This window comes from Brassica napus, chromosome C2, assembly GCF_020379485.1.
Source record: "Brassica napus cultivar Da-Ae chromosome C2, Da-Ae, whole genome shotgun sequence".
Lineage (NCBI taxonomy): Eukaryota > Viridiplantae > Streptophyta > Magnoliopsida > Brassicales > Brassicaceae > Brassica > Brassica napus.
The window spans coordinates 1,256,829-1,272,444 of NC_063445.1; the positions used below are offsets into that span (position 1 = coordinate 1,256,829).

Sequence of the window (15,616 nt, forward strand, 5' to 3'; positions counted from 1 at the left end):
ATAAGAAAAAAATAAGAAAAAAATATGAAAGAACAATCTGATACAAAGCATCAAATACTCAAAGCTTCTCTTGTGCAAATACATAGGCTTCTCTTCAGCCAATTACAAGGCGATTGATGCAAACACTGAGTATGATGGAGCAGTCAAAAACGTATGGTTACTACTGCAACAATCTGGTGAATGCACTAAATGTTCAGTGAATGCAGATTTTTCTAAAGCGATGATGCTGCGTGTGAGAATGGTGATGCAACAAACATCTCATGAACCGAAAGATGTGTAAGAATAGGTGGTTTGTTTCACTGATGAAAGTGACTGAGTCAAGCCTTGCGTCTATGTTATTTGATCGTGAGATTATAAGATTATGTTTACTTGAGAGTTTGGACAGCTTGGCATGGTATCTTTCTTTGCTATACTCTTGACACTGTGGCGGTAGAAGTCCATTTCTTTGAGTGGCATGATGGAAGGAACAACACATGGAACCACATTAGCCTATCACAGTCTCTGCTACAACTTGTCTTTCAACAGTTGAAAGTTCCTTTCATATTCATGAGCTTTTTTCATCTCGTCCATCTTAGTCATGACAGAATATTTAACAAAAACTTTTGGCATGTAGAACAACTTCATTATCTCGGTTACATGCTAACCAAAAGAATACATGCAACCAAAATTTTAAAGTAAAACATCACTTTCTTGTTGTCCAAGGATTAAAACAAAACAAAAACATCCTAGTAGAAGTTGAGTGTTGGAATGGTGAATACTACAAGAAGCGTAGTTAATTAACAACACAACTCTCTCAAACATTACCATTTTACCAACTTCTTAAACTTTTGATATGTTTGAAACACTAGTTTCTTTTCAACACAAAGTGATCATTCTTACCAATACTAAGAACGTTGAGAAAGAAAGAAAGAGAAGAAGATTCATCTTGGAAGTGTAAGATGAATGCAATAATTGCAACCGTCATGATGCTGATGATGTTTCTCACATGTATTGCCTCTCCACTACACGGTATGTTTAATGCATTTCATATCATGTTAAAGTTTAAGATATTAAGTAGTTGATTGTGTTAAACTTATCTAGCTTCGGAGAGTCCCATACAATCGCTAACATCTTCTAAAAACTCCATCAAAAGAAGCATGTACTTTTCTCTCATGCTTCCTTGAAAGATGTAAGCAACTCGACCAAGAACATACTTATCTAAGGTTTGACGGGGTACTTGAAGTCTTCCAATGATCATGTAGAGTGTAGCAATAAGGAATGCTACAACCGATGTACGTCTTCAAAACCTCAAAGTAGAAATCTTTGTATTTCCTATGGGCAAGAGAAAACTTCACAAAAAGGGAATTGGAAGTCATTACTTTTGCTCTAGGCACCGAATTGTATAAGGCTCCAGCTATGTTTGGAAGTTATTACTACAAGCCGACAAAAGTTTTAATTTTTTTTCTTCATTACATTTTATAACAAAAAAATAAGGAAAAAATAAGAGAAAAATAAGGAAAAAACAAGAGAAAAAAAAGAAAGAGAAAAGAGCATGTTAGCAATATGTTCACAACGTAATCTTTATGTTTGACAACCCCCTAAATTGATATATATCTATCACTAATTTTACTTTGAAAAGTCGTGTAAAAAATCTTAAAAGTTATATTAATAATGTTTAACTGTGTATTTTCTCTATTAAAAGAGAAGTGTCATTTTTGTCTACTATAAAATAGTCATACTAATAATCAATTACATCTACTTGACTATTTGTTAAGAAAAATCTAACAGAAAATTTTAAATATCTTTTAAATTAATGCATTGATTAATTTCGTAATTAGTAATATAATAATAGTAAAACTAAATTTAGTTAAAAAAAATTCTATAAAAAATAAAATTATATACTATTTTATAAATTTTATAATTATAGTCAATATTATATCAAAACATAAGTAATAAATGAATTAAAAATGAAAAGTTAATTAAATTGGTAAATTAACATTTTCTAAAAAAAAAAATTATTTAAATAAATTATTTTTAAAAATGTCATTCACCTTTTAAAAAAAATTAAAATTCGTAAATTATGTAATATTCTTATACAAAAAAAAGGGTAACATGTGTTAAGTTTTTAGGAATAAGATTTCAAATTTTGAAAAATAAAAAATTTAAATTTTTCAAAAGATAAAATGCTATTTTGGTCATTTTAGTTTTTGAGTGCTATTTTTGTGATATAAACTTAGAAATGTGCTATTTTGGAGATTTGTCCATATGAAAACTATATATTATAAAATGAAAGGCTATCTAGTATGCTTTATTTTATTGGTTAGATGGTCATGTTAAATCAGTCTATTATATATAATTGTAGGTATGATAAAAGCCACAACTGGTATTGTTGTGCTACTACTAAAGCTAAAAAAGTAATATACATAAAAATAATTATACATAAAAATTATATGGGCCCGGCCCGATAAAGGCCTAGAAACATTAACATAGAAATTATATGGGCCCAGCTCGATAAAGGCCTTATTAACATTAACATTAACTTAGTATATGCTTCTCATTTTAACTACATACTTTGGTATTACAAATATGTTACGTGCCACGGATCTCTATGCTATAAAAAAAATCAACGGTCGAAGAACTCATCACCTGACAAAAACGAAATGATGACGATTTGGACACCTTCGCCGTAGTTGATATCAAATCTTTCCATAAGAAAATAATATGTAATCATCAAAAGCACATAGAAAACATAAGAACCTCCATGGCTTCTCCAGCCTCTTCCCAAGGTTCTTCTATGGCGATGACGAACGGTGATGTCTCAAGAACCCTAAACCCAGCCGCACCTCTCTTCTTTCCCCAAAACCCTTATCTGCATCACTACTACTTCTCTTCACCTCAGATTCTCTTCATCTCCGACACTAACTTCCCTCCCTCATCTTCAATCGTTGTGTACTATCCTTTATGGTATATCAATCTTAACCCTACTTGGTTTGAGGCAACACAAGAATTGCCTCCACTTCACTCTCAAGACCCTATCCAAGAGCTGACTCCTCCACCGACCAGTAGAAAAAAGGTTTTTGGCTGGGAAAGAAGCAGCAGACACGACCGTAATAAGCTGGTGTGGAGGAGGAAGATCCATTATCAAGCTGAGTCCAACGGCGATACAACTGTCATGCTTAGAAACATACCCAACAAGTATACGTACGTATCTATATGAATATATATCATTCACTAGAAGAGTATTTGTTAAACAAAGGCGTGAAGTAATTTGTTTTATATGATGATGTTTATCGAATCTTATAATTACTGTGTAAGCAGAAGAGAGATGCTTATTCAGTTCTTGGATGAGCATTGTGAAGAAGAAAATAACAAAGAGGAAGATGAAGAGAATGCCTATGATTTCTTATATCTTCCCATCGATTTCCAGTAAGTTTTTTGTTTGTCTAATTTTTTTAACTTTATCACTATTCGTTAGTCTTAATTTTTGATTAATATCTCTGACAACATCAAAAAATTATTCGATTTGCATACCTATACACTTATATAGATGTTTGCGTGTAGGCAGGAGCAACAACCTAATGATGATACAACTTTTTAGATATGATAATCGATTAATAATCTGGATGATATATCAATTCAATTTTTTTTTGTTTTCGCTTTGATATATTTGTTACATAATTAACAATGTCATAGACTGATAGTACGACATGTTATATCTTTCTTTTAAACTAAATTAATGGCACTAAATTGAGCAGGAGCCAAATGAACAAAGGGTATGCATTTGTGAACTTCACAAAAGCAGAAGCAGTGTCGAAGTTTAAGGCGGCGTGCAACAACAAGCCATGGTGTTGTTTCGGTTCAAGGAAAATACTTGAAATTGCTCATGCTCGGATCCAGGTTAGTTCTATACTCTATCTTCAACATGTGTAAACGCATATATATATTCTTTTATATCAAGCTTATTGTTAACATTCGTGTTTAGGGAAAAGATAAGTTGGTGAAACATTTCGAGCAAATGATTTATCCAGCTGAAGCATACAGTGCGGTGACTTTCATCCCTGCCCGTAGGGGACCAAAGAGTACGGGTCTCACCATCATGGTCGGTAAATGCACCGAAGCAGCCATATCGGTTTAGTGGTTGTTTCATCTATCATGTTACATATGTTTAGGATTATGTATGTGTGTGTGATGGGGAACATCGAACTATGACTAATGGGTGTGCCTAAAAGGAAAAGAAAGGACTCAGACACCGAACCAAATCCAAGTTAAAACTCTAAAAAGTTTAGTTTTGGATTTGGTTTTTGATGTGTGTGAGTTTTGACTTTTCCTTTGTGTTTATTTTAAGAGTCTACGTGTAACGGGTTTGTACTTAAAAAGGAAAAGAAAGGACTCAGACACCGCACCAAATCCGAGTTAAAACTCTGAGAAGTTAGTTTTTGGATTTGGTTTTTGATGTGTGTGAGTTTTGGCTTTTTCTTTGCATCTATGTTAAGGTTGTATGTGTTTTTATGCACTACTTATGTATTGTCGTTTAACTGTTGGTTTGTCAATGTTACGTAAGTTGTATTCTCTGTTGTTTTAATTTTCGTGTTAGTGATAAGATTATCAGTTTAAAAAATTGGTTGAATTTATGTACCTTTCTTCTCTTAACCCGGAAGTTCCTCACATGAGAACAAGAATAACATTTGACAGGAAAATAAAATTTAAAATCAAGAATTAAAAAGCGACTACCGATTATCACTTATAAGACCATCTCCAATCACACTCTATAATTTCCTCTATATTTCACTCTAAAATAGAGTAACTCTATTATAGAGTGAACCATTGGAGCAAATTTAACTCTATAATAGAGTTACTCTATTTTAGTGTAAATTATAAAAGAAAAAATAGAGTGCCTTTGGAGATGCTCTAAGGACTTTTTTTTTTCTTTTGTCAACGATGGATACGTAAACTATTAGGACTTTTTGGACCACAAGGAACACGTTCACTATTTGAAGCCGTGTTCTAGTTATATCCCAACCAGAGAATGTTTTGCTTAGAAATGTACTTTTTGTGAGGTAGTTTCCAATGTTGTCAGTATTCATCTTTTTAGTTAATTTTATTTTCTGAACACTTGTTTGTACTGTACATGGAGTACACGAAGATCTTGCAAATAGATAAAACATTGTTGACAAAATCTTTGTTTATTGGAGAATGGACCAAGAAGTGACGCTTACTCTTTTTTTGTTCTCTTCTCTTTTTATAGTAGAAGACTAGCTATCAATTATGGCAAAAGCGACTGACCTCTTTTTATTTACAAAAACGTCGAAATGGTTTAGTAAAAGTGACTGTTCTCTTCCTATTTAAATGCACTTGACACTTTGACAGTCCACCCAGAGATAAGATAGACATCTTAAATTACGTAATGCACACCGAAGCTCCACTTCTTGTCAGCCGTGCGGCCGTAAATCAAATATTTGCTAAAGAAGAATACGACTTTTGTTTGAAAAATATACGACATTTTTTAGTGTTTAAAAAAAAAACGACATTTGTTTTCATTTCATATGTAAACAGCCTAGTGCTACACGTAAAATGTTTCTTTTAATTTGTAGTATTCGTATGTGCATTAATAAAATATTATATCCATTTGGCCGGACGAAATACTTTACACAAAATTTTAAATTATTTCCCCGAATCCAATCTAGTACTACTACACAAAATAGTCATGTGCACACTCACCATTTTAAATTTTGTTTATTGGGATTTCAGAAAAATATAAAATTTTGAGCTCGTACAAATACATGTATAAGAAATTGTAAATTTATTCATTAACATAACTAAACAAACAAATTTTAAATGGGTATTTAACTCAGTTCTTTTTATTCTTTTGTTTTTTTTCATAAATTAATTTGCGTTTGTTCTTAAAAATATCATTTTATATGTTTCTGACGAAAAAAATACAAAACTTAAGCCTTTTTAAAAAAAAAAAAAAAATACAAAAATCAGTTAAAATTGTTTTGACATGTTTCCATCTTCTTCTTTCCCATCTTAATTTTGTGAAAAAAAATACAAAACTCAGCTAAAATCTTACTCGATAGTGGTAAAACGAAAATTTTCTCGTGGCTAATAAGATAAAATCGGTAAAAGTCTAAACAAAAACCACTGAAGAAAGTATTTATGAGAGACGATGTTTACATTGTCGTATCAACGTTTTAAGTGGGCTTGGTTGCAAATGGTCCGTCACTGGCCCACACTTACACCAACTCTATAACCTTCTCTCTTTACAAGAGACTTTCTAATCTCTGCTTCGTAACCCGAGCCTGAAACTCGCTTCGGTTTCCGAACCTCAGTCATTGCTCCTGCCCCCGCCGTTGAAAAAAAAAAATTGCGATCACTTTATCTCTCTCTCTCTCTCTCCGTTAATTCTCGAGCTCGGAAACCCTAAACGCACTCATTCGAAATTGCTGCTGGGAGGAAGAAGAAAGGCTTTCCCTTTGTTGTAGATACATACAAGTGTAAGTTCGCATCTTTCTCTCTTTCCCCTTTTCAGAAACCCTAAACTTTTTCAGTATGTGAGATTGATTTTATAATACTCAATTATTGAAGTGTCTCGGTGGGAATTTAAGCATTGAAAGCTCTCGTTTTGAGGTTTAATTCTTGGTTAGTGTAATGTTTGAAGCTTCGATTTGATTTTGATCTCGAGTGGATTCGCCAGATTTTAAAGCAATTCTGTAAAAAAAAAAAAAAAATCTGATTTTGAGCTGTTGATAAAGGATTGAGCTTTAGTTGGTTTTGGTTTAAAGATCTTGAATGACGTTTAGTAGTATCAAATGTGGTCTCAAGTTTGCTGGATTTGGAGTACATTGAGTGTGTTTATAGTTTTCGGAATCTCATTGGAGCTAAGTTGTAATCTGAGGGCGTTGAACAAATGTTTTGGTTATGTAGTGAATCAGAGTTGAGGATTATGCTCTGTGGTCTTTGTTGTTGTTGTGTGTGTGTTAAACAACTTCAAATAAGTAGTAACTGTTTTGTTTGTTTTAACAGGAGATATTGAGAGTATTCCGAGGATGTTAGTTGAAGGCAGCTCATGAATTCTCGAGGAGACGACAATCTTGAACTTTGTTCTGTTTCTATTCGAGGTTCCAGATATTTAGAATAATTCTTAGGAGCTGAATCTATGTCTGGAAACGAATACGGAGAGAGGATCCACAATTTCTTTGGACAAGAAGGCCTATCTCAAGACCAGCATCAGTCTCAGGTGGTTGATGGAAGCTGGTCCGGTTTCAGCAACGGTTTAGTTGGAAACCAGAGGCATATAGACACATCCATTATTAACAATCTGGAGAGTTGTAACACACAACAACAACCTGGTATGCGTTTTGTCTCCTTATGACTAACTTCTAGCTTTTTCTGTGGGATGTTGCTGGAGATTTTAAACGTTTCCTTGCTTGCTTATTCCAGTTGATCCCGAGAGATGGCAATCTTCAAATTCACACCAGGGTTTGAATTTTACGCAGCAGCAGCAACCTATAAGGGCTGAGTACTCCAGAAGTCTATTGCAAGATAATCAGCAACTCACAAATGGTTACATGAATTGGATGGCGATGCAGAATGGGTCGAATGTTTCGGGAGTGGGTGTAGAATCTAGTAGGGATAACTTATCAGCGAAAGGGTTTACTTCCGACATTCAGAAAACTCCTATGAGGTTTGAGATGGGAGGAGAATCTCCGGTTAATTATGATTTCTTCGGTGGTCAACAGCAATTAAACAGCCAGCCGCCGCCTGGCATCCTCCAGCCGTTTCCAAGGCAGCAGATGACGTTCAATGATATGCAACTACTAAAGCAGCAAGTTATGGCTAAGCAAATGCACGAGTATCAACTTCAACAACAGCTTCATAAGAAACAGCTGGAGGCCAGGCAGCTCAACTCTTTGAATTCAAATGCAGTAAATGGAAATCGCTCAAGTGATAATCAATCACACCTTTTGGTTAATGGGATCCCTCTTCAGGATGCGTCTAGTAATGGTTGGCAGCCTGATCTTGTGTCAGGAAATACAAACTGGATGCATCGCGGCATTTCACCATTTGTTCAAGGTTCATCCAGTGGGCTTGGCGCTGAGCACGGTCAGGCGAACTTACAGTTTGAACCTTCCTTGTACGGCATGCCACTTGGTGAAGCAAATGCACCTCAAAGTTCCTTCTCTCCCGTTCAGATGAACAGATTAGCTTCGGAGCATGGTTCCTCTCTCACCAATCAGCCTGATAGTTTTATGCTACCTAGATCCACATACCAGGAGAGAGCGATGTTCTCAAATTCTTCAGCTCCAGGTTCAAATGATAGCCCAAATTTCGAATGTTTCCAGCAAGATGATCCACACGATAGAAACGTTTCAGCGCAGGAGAAACTCGATCAGATGAAGGGTTCTGGTCCACCAGAAAAATCATATATAAAAGCGCCTGGAAATGTTTCTGGGTCACAGAAGTCGACAGCCTTAGATCCAACAGAAGAAAAGATTTTGTTTGGTTCGGATGACAATTTGTGGGAAGCATTTGGAAACGACACTGATATGAGCTTGACGGGAAACCTGATGTCCAGTAGTTCTGACCTTAATGATGCATGCCCCTCTTTGAAAGGTGGGGGTTGGAGTGCTCTTATGCTATCTGCTGTAGCAGAAACATCCAGTAATGACGCAGGCTTTGGTAACAGGGTCCAGAATCTTGGCGTCAAGGCTTCAAATGCACTAAGTGAGAGACTCCACAATGATTCGGGCTCTATTCAAACGAATGAGGGGATTGGAGATGGATTTGGTATCTGGAAGGCTGCTTCTAATCCAAACTTAGTTGCTCCTGTTGAACAGAAGAATCACTTCACCCAAAATCTACAAATGAAGGCAAACTATGGATTTGGCATTGCCACTGCGGAAAACAAGTCTACTGCTTCTAGGGGTGTCCAGGAAAACCAACAGCATTTGGGTAATAACTCTGTGGAGAAAGCTACCCCTCAAGTGAATCATAGAGATGGCAGTCAAATTAGTCGCAAATTTCACTATCATCCCATGGGGAATATTGGCGTCACTAACGAGCCTTATCGAGAAAAAAATTCTCATTTGCCACCCGCATTGGACCGGGTGTCTGGAGGAAATCAAGGGTATTTTGGGCAGTCAAAGTCACTTGGCCAGCCACCTATGAACATGCAAATTGACAGGGTAAATTTTTTATCCGTTGGTTTTTGACGTTGTTCTAGTAATCTGAATCCCTCTGAACATTCTTTTGGCTTTATTATGGCAGGGACTTGTTTCACAAGGCATGGGTTCAGAGAATTCACCTAGTACATCTGCTTCAGCCGACAGAAGTGTTGATATGTGTAATCAAGTGCAGAGTGCGTCAAGGTACTTTTTCTTTGGGTGGAAAAGGTTTAGTCTGTCAACTAACTGACAGAGTTACCTAACTACCCTCAACTCACTGTTTTCACTTATTATCATTGAGTAAATCTTATTCCCTATGTGCTTGCAATTGCCTTTCTGATTTTTTTCCTCCGCAGGCAGACAATGCTTGAGCTTCTTCACAAGGTGAACCAGCCGGAGGAGCGTTCTGTGGAAACAGATGCTTTCAAAATTCCTGAATCAACACCCTCTGCAGAAAATGGTGGTCAATTTAGGCATAGTCAGTCATCTGCTTCTCAGGGGTTTAGTTTACAGCTGGCTCCGCCATCTCAACCAGCTCCCTCACCTGATAACGTGCAGTTTTCTATGAACTCTTTGCAGCCATTGAATTCACTTCATACTGCCCCTGAAAAAGGAGCAACAAGTCAATCAAGGTTTGCTCCATGGGCATCTAGTCAATCTTTTCCACAGCAATCCACTTATCAAGGACCAGGAGAAAGCAACAATACCTCTGGTTTCCCATATTCCAAAGGGTATCACCAAAATCAACTGCCGCCTGTTTCTACCCGACAGTTAACTCCTAACCATTTAGTCAGATCATCTTCTGAGTTGTCGACCCCTCAAGTGAAAGAAAGAGACCGAAGCAGTGACTATTCAGCACAAACACCTTCCCTGCTAAATCCTACGACCCACAACAACAAAGGAGATTCAGCTGAAGGGTTTCCTATGCTGTCTGCTCCTCAGCCTCGGGTTGGATTCAGTTCGCCTCAGCAGAGTTCCTCTTCTGGTATGAGGTCTGACTCAGGAGCCGGTACTTCAGCACCGCAACATCGGTTTTGGAACCAGCCACCTAAGCCTCAGCCAGATATATTACGGCCGCATCCAGTTACCAATAGCCACGTAGAAGACATCTTCTCAAGGCAGGAGAAGAGAAATCAATTATCCTCTCAAAATGGAGGAGACATGTCATTAAGTGGGAGGGACATGGTGAATATGCATGAGTTGCAGGGTCAAGATATGGGTGCAAAACAAACAGCTGGTGTTGCTTCGATGTTCTCCAAAATGGGGCAGATCAATCATCAAACCTTGGATCGCTCTCTTCCTTCTAACAACCGTCCAAAAGATGACGTGCGTCACAATGAGCGTATGGCTGGAAGTGGGGAGGGTGACGCACCCAAGATGACTGTGAAGAGAGTCGAGGATAGTTCTGTTCATCTTCAAAAGGTAGCTTCCAAAGAGGTGCAACAGTCACCTTTAAGATCTGATGGTTTACTGAGAGATGGATTGAATCACAAGGAATCAGAGAACCACTCGCTACCTTTCGGCCAAACTGTTTCTCAGAGTTTCTCCAATAAGAATCATTCTGCCTCGGCTGGAGCAGATCATCAACAACAAATCAGTCCTCAGATGGCTCCATCCTGGTATAATCAATATGGAACTTTCACCCCCTTGAAGATAGGAGAAAAATCTTCTAATGTTGGGAGTTCGGCTGATGGCTCACATAATGTTCAATCTCCAAAGCAGTTTAATACGCAGAAAATGCCAGGCTCCGCACCAGGAGCGGAGATTCCCTCATCTGAGTCATTGCCTCGTGGTGCAACTGACGAACTTATGAATGTTGTTAAACCAAAGAAGCGCAAAACCGCAACATCAGAGCTTCTATCTTGGAATAAAGAAGTCATGCATGGTTCCCAGAGGCTTAAGACTCTCAGGTGTGTGGCTTATGAGCACTAATATTGATTTTTAATCTTTCATATAGATTACCGTATTAATCTACTATACTCTTTACAGTGAGGCGGAGGTTGATTGGGCCAGAGCAACCAATCAATTTGCTGAAAAGGTGAGTTTCCTCATTACATACTTTCTCTCGCCTGTCTCGTTGTCCAATGTTGTTGAATAAGTTGATGGCTTATGTTCGCACAGGTGGAATATGGGAATTTACTTGAGGATGGCCCACGACTCAGATCAAAGAGAAGGCTTATATATACAACACAACTCATGCAACAACTATTTCGCCCGCCTCCTGCTAGGGTAATATCTTTGATTGCTAGCTCAAACTATGAGTTTGTTGCATATACTGCTGCAAGAGGTGCACTAGGAGATACATGTAGCTCCACTTTTACTGATAGGAACGAATGCCTTTTGCCCCAGAACAAATCAAACCCGTAAGGATATGTACTGTTTGTTATCCTTGAAATGCTGGAGAGTTTGAGGTTATGTATTAACACAAACTTATCCACTCTTGTGTAGGGTGTCTGAGAGAAGGAAAACTGAAACAACCAGTGACCAGTACATCTCCAAAGCTGCTGAAGATTTCATTAGCAGGTCACAGAAACTAGAAAATAACTTTGCAGGGTAAAAGACCATGCCTAGCTCTCTCTAGTAATTGATTTTAGTTCTTAATGGGTACTCGTTATGGCGGCTTGATCTCATGAACATTTGTTTTTTTTTTTGCAGACTACAGAACGGATCAACAATTGCTGACTTGATCGTGGAAGTCCAGGATCTAGAGAAGTTTGCAGTGATCAATCGTTTTGCGAAGTTCCACCCAACATCCTCATCTACAGACCGGAACGTGAGTTCACTTAGGTTAAACCCACAAAGATATGTTACTATAGCTCCAATGCCTCAGAATGTTCCAGACAGGGTACACTGTCTCTCTCTCTAACCATTGATGAATCCATCATATTATTCTGTTTTTGGCCAGTAGTTCCCATTCATATGTATCTCGTGCACCAGATGTTTGTATTTCTTGGGTGGGTATGAGTTAGTAGTTGGTCAGGATTCTGAGAACTGTGAAGGTCTCTATTGTTAAGAAGCCGGAGATTTCCTACTAGACATGAAGAATTAATGTATTCATGATCATATATGATTATTGCAAGTCAGAATATTTTGTATACTTAGTAAAGAAAAATTGCTCATAACAGAAAATCTAATAAGGTTACAACCTATGGTTTCCAGTAAACAAAACATAACAATATAATTTCAACAAAGCTAAGGTTCTAAAAATCTCTTCCTCTTGTCTCTTAAGTCACTTAGAGCTTTGTAGAAGCAGTCATGCTTTAAAGTCGCAGAAACTTAACCAGACGCTTAAGGAACAGCTTTCAAACTTTAGAAGGTGAGTCTAATTTCTTCCCCGGCCATCGCTAATATCTCATCCACCCTGTAACAAAATATGCAACACAGGCTCTCATCAGAAAGAGTAGAACTCGAGAATGACAGTAGTCAAACTGTAAATACTTACCTATGACTGTCAATGTTTATCTCTGCAAGCCAAGCTGTCAAGTAAATCTGCATAGCAAAAAAAGATCTTGTAAGATAAATTTTAACAGAAGATTTTTCCTGAAAACAAATCCCACATACCTGCAAAATTTCCGAGGTTGGCTGGTTGGTATGTGATACAGAAGAGATACCGAGATTATCTTCTCTCAGTCTGGGGAGAATTGGCTCATCTACTTCCATGGAGTATAAAGAACATTTGGAGAGATCATCAAACTCTCCATGGTAAAGCTCAGCTGACCAACTGAGCTTCACCGGTTGAGGAACTTCACAGCTTAAAGAGACCAGTTCCATGACAAGTAATCTCTATTGAATAATGACGTTATGGCAGAAAACAAAATCAGAAGCTAATTAAGAGCCTAGAGATTATATACAGAATTGAGTAAGGAGGAAGAAAGTAAACTTTACCTTTAGCATTACTTCTCGTTTGAACATCTCCACAAGCTCCTCGGCCATCTTCTCTGTGATCATATCAACATTGCAGAAAAAGGTGAATCAAGTAATCAATGGCTAGTTTTTGGTTAATGAGCTTACCAAATGCAGAGACATTCAAAAAATTAAACACAGGGATGCCACCGCAGTCTCCAGCATCATCTGAATCTTCCTTAGAGCCAGAGAACTGTATAATCGAACCGCTACTCGGCTTCATATAACATCTCAGAGAACTACTTACATTCACCATCTCAACAACAACAGCCACCTGCATTTTACCAACCACATAATTGTTTACACATTCCAAATTCACAAGAATATTAGATAGTCATTTGCCACACACACTCACCATTTCCTTGTACGAAGATAGAAGCTTGATCCGACACGAACTCTGAACATACAAAGACTCAATATGTGAAGTAAAAAACACAAAGAGTGTAGTAAAGTTAAAAACTTTTCACCTGTTGCTTAGACAGCTTCTTCAAAGTCTTCTCCTTGATACCAACCATGTCACTCAACGCACCAAACTTCATTGCTGGCACAAACCTATTAGCCATACAAAACACAAAGTGATTTAAAAGAATTCATCTTTTTTAATTTAATCACACATCAAAGTTAGTAAGGGCTCCACACGTTTGGGATAGATACGCATTGACGAGCGAAGTGGCGTGAGATTTTCCGCCGGAACAAGCGGCGACCCACTGTTGCCGGAAAGTCGAGAGCTTTGACCACTGGTTCCTTAGATTCCGCTGAGCAGCTGGTCTCCATAGCCTCATCGAAGATGATGATGATGATAAACTCGCCGGAGATGGAGATGGAGATGGAGAAGCTAGCGATCGCGAAGAAGACGCTGGAGATGGAGAAGCAGGCGGAGGAAACTGTGAGGCGCTCATCGCTCTTGAGCTTAAAGGCTTCTCAAAATATTCAGTAGACGAACGACGGTTCGATGCCGGCGGCGTAGAGACGCCGGCGAGAGCTATTCTTATAGGGCTTATGAAAGAAGAAACATAAAGGGTATAATTGTAATTATACTGTGAAGCTTATTTAACTGGATTAAATAAAATATTATTAACTGGTGTAAAAATAAAAAGTTACTGCGGTGTAGTTATATGATGGAAGGAGCAATATTAACAGTAGATCAGATTTTACAGTGACGGCAAGTTTTAGAGAGAGAAGTAAGAGAGAGAGAGAGAGAGAGAGAGAGAGAGAGAGAGAGGATGTCTCACAGTCACGGGAACGTTTCGTCGGCGAACGATCCACGGCAGCCTTCGGCGGCGAAGCCTTACACTCCGCGACCTATTGCCCCGGAGGATCTCCCCGTTGACTACTCCGGATTCATCGCGGTTATCCTCGGCGTCTCTGGGGTTATGTTCAGAGTAAGTTTACACACTAGATCTCATGTGATCCTTGCTCGCTTCTAGAAACTCTTGATCCGGTTGTTTACGCTTCAGATTTGGTGAGCTAGGTCGTCGGATCTTCGATTAATCAACAGCAATCTGTAGCTCGATTGGATCTTATAGTTTCGATTGAATCGATTTAGCTTAGTTTCCTCAGATTTGGATGATTTTAACTACTCAGAGTGTGATTGGATCATGTTATAGATTAGATCTCCTTTTAAGATTTGAGCACAGTTCAAATGGATGAGATAGCAGTTGTGATTGGATCTTATAGTTTCTATTGAATTGATTTAGCTTAGTTTCCTTAGATTTGGCAGATTCTAACTACTCAAGAGTGTGATTGAATCATGTAATTAGACTTAGAGATAGATTTGATCTCCTTTGAGATTTGAGCACAGTTCAAATGGATGAGAAGATGAGTTGTTTCTTTGGAGTCTAATGGATAAGAGATTGGTTTTTTTTTTTTTTGTTGTTGTGTGTGTTTCAGTACAAGATATGCTCGTGGCTTGCGCTTATATTCTGTGCTCAGTCGCTGGCCAATATGAGGAACTTGGAGACTGATTTGAAGCAGATCTCCATGGCTATGATGTATGGTTCCCTTCCTCACTCTTGTTATTTTCATTAGTTAGTGAGCCAAAAGCAATTGTTTATACCACTTTCTGTTCAATATGAGCCATGGTGTTGGTTGTTGTTGATGTTGACTCGAGTTTTCTTGTATTTGAAACAGGTTTGCTATTATGGGATTGGTCACAAACTACTTGGGGCCTAATAGACCCGCCGCGACAAAGAAATAATTCTGAACTACTCTTGCTTTCTTTATCTTTTATCAAACCTTGTTTGGTTCTTGTTTTCCGCACTTTTAAGTTATAAATTGCACCATGGTGAGATTTGAAGCCTAGTTTTTTGTTTCTGTGAAACTTTTCTCATTATTATTTAGGTGTTTTGAGTAACAAACTAGACTAGAGCTCATGTTCGAAGGTTCTCATTTCAGACACACAGAAATTGAATTCCAGTTTTATGTTTTATATCCACTATTTATGATATATGAGAAGTTGAAGACATTCAGGTAAATTAGAGGCTTAGAGCCACCTTCTGAAACTATGAAGCATAAGCTCGAAGCTGTTACTGAGCTCAGCTTTCTGGGGATGTATGAATAACTACAAACAT

General features: G+C 37.8%; 4 protein-coding genes across 4 annotated transcripts; 3 read left to right on the forward strand and 1 right to left on the reverse strand.

Moving 5' to 3' along the window:
• Positions 1-2,168: 2,168 nt before the first annotated feature.
• On the forward strand, positions 2,169-4,777 carry LOC106422653 (protein terminal ear1-like). The gene is made up of 4 exons (XM_022707518.2): positions 2,169-3,180; positions 3,298-3,405; positions 3,735-3,880; positions 3,969-4,777. The coding sequence occupies exons 1-4, from the start codon at positions 2,741-2,743 to the stop codon at positions 4,112-4,114; spliced, it is 840 nt and encodes a 279-aa protein (XP_022563239.1). The 5' UTR covers positions 2,169-2,740; the 3' UTR covers positions 4,115-4,777.
• A 1,483-nt stretch (positions 4,778-6,260) lies between these two features.
• On the forward strand, positions 6,261-12,240 carry LOC106380517. The gene is made up of 9 exons (XM_048746723.1): positions 6,261-6,473; positions 7,003-7,328; positions 7,420-9,164; positions 9,247-9,347; positions 9,500-11,053; positions 11,133-11,181; positions 11,265-11,506; positions 11,592-11,696; positions 11,799-12,240. Exons 2-9 carry the CDS (start codon positions 7,136-7,138, stop codon positions 12,007-12,009), a joined length of 4,200 nt encoding a protein of 1,399 aa, XP_048602680.1. The 5' UTR covers positions 6,261-6,473; positions 7,003-7,135; the 3' UTR covers positions 12,010-12,240.
• LOC106380518 lies at positions 12,187-14,053 on the reverse strand. Its single transcript, XM_048746724.1, has 8 exons — positions 13,686-14,053; positions 13,514-13,598; positions 13,402-13,443; positions 13,155-13,320; positions 13,029-13,081; positions 12,705-12,926; positions 12,586-12,632; positions 12,187-12,504 (listed from the first exon to the last, which is right to left on the reverse strand). The coding sequence occupies exons 1-8, from the start codon at positions 13,943-13,945 to the stop codon at positions 12,453-12,455; spliced, it is 927 nt and encodes a 308-aa protein (XP_048602681.1). The 5' UTR covers positions 13,946-14,053; the 3' UTR covers positions 12,187-12,452.
• Positions 14,054-14,174: 121 nt separating this feature from the next.
• On the forward strand, positions 14,175-15,474 carry LOC111204076 (protein Asterix-like). The gene is made up of 3 exons (XM_022698279.2): positions 14,175-14,428; positions 14,937-15,037; positions 15,177-15,474. The coding sequence occupies exons 1-3, from the start codon at positions 14,270-14,272 to the stop codon at positions 15,241-15,243; spliced, it is 327 nt and encodes a 108-aa protein (XP_022554000.1). The 5' UTR covers positions 14,175-14,269; the 3' UTR covers positions 15,244-15,474.
• Positions 15,475-15,616: the final 142 nt, after the last annotated feature.

Coding starts and splice junctions, on each gene's coding strand:
- LOC106422653 (XM_022707518.2), top strand. CDS start 2,741: ATGGCTTCTCCAGCCTCTTCCCAAGGTTCTTCTATGGCGATGACGAAC. Junction 3,181..3,297: donor AACATACCCAACAAGTATAC/GTACGTATCTAT, acceptor CTGTGTAAGCAG/AAGAGAGATGCTTATTCAGT. Junction 3,881..3,968: donor TCATGCTCGGATCCAGGTTA/GTTCTATACTCT, acceptor TTTAGGGAAAAG/ATAAGTTGGTGAAACATTTC.
- LOC106380517 (XM_048746723.1), top strand. CDS start 7,136: ATGTCTGGAAACGAATACGGAGAGAGGATCCACAATTTCTTTGGACAA. Junction 9,348..9,499: donor CAAGTGCAGAGTGCGTCAAG/GTACTTTTTCTT, acceptor TTTCCTCCGCAG/GCAGACAATGCTTGAGCTTC. Junction 11,054..11,132: donor CAGAGGCTTAAGACTCTCAG/GTGTGTGGCTTA, acceptor TACTCTTTACAG/TGAGGCGGAGGTTGATTGGG.
- LOC106380518 (XM_048746724.1), bottom strand. CDS start 13,945: ATGAGCGCCTCACAGTTTCCTCCGCCTGCTTCTCCATCTCCAGCGTCT. Junction 13,321..13,401: donor TATCTTCGTACAAGGAAATG/GTGAGTGTGTGT, acceptor GGTAAAATGCAG/GTGGCTGTTGTTGTTGAGAT. Junction 12,927..13,028: donor AACGAGAAGTAATGCTAAAG/GTAAAGTTTACT, acceptor ATTATTCAATAG/AGATTACTTGTCATGGAACT.
- LOC111204076 (XM_022698279.2), top strand. CDS start 14,270: ATGTCTCACAGTCACGGGAACGTTTCGTCGGCGAACGATCCACGGCAG. Junction 14,429..14,936: donor TCTCTGGGGTTATGTTCAGA/GTAAGTTTACAC, acceptor TGTGTGTTTCAG/TACAAGATATGCTCGTGGCT. Junction 15,038..15,176: donor CAGATCTCCATGGCTATGAT/GTATGGTTCCCT, acceptor TATTTGAAACAG/GTTTGCTATTATGGGATTGG.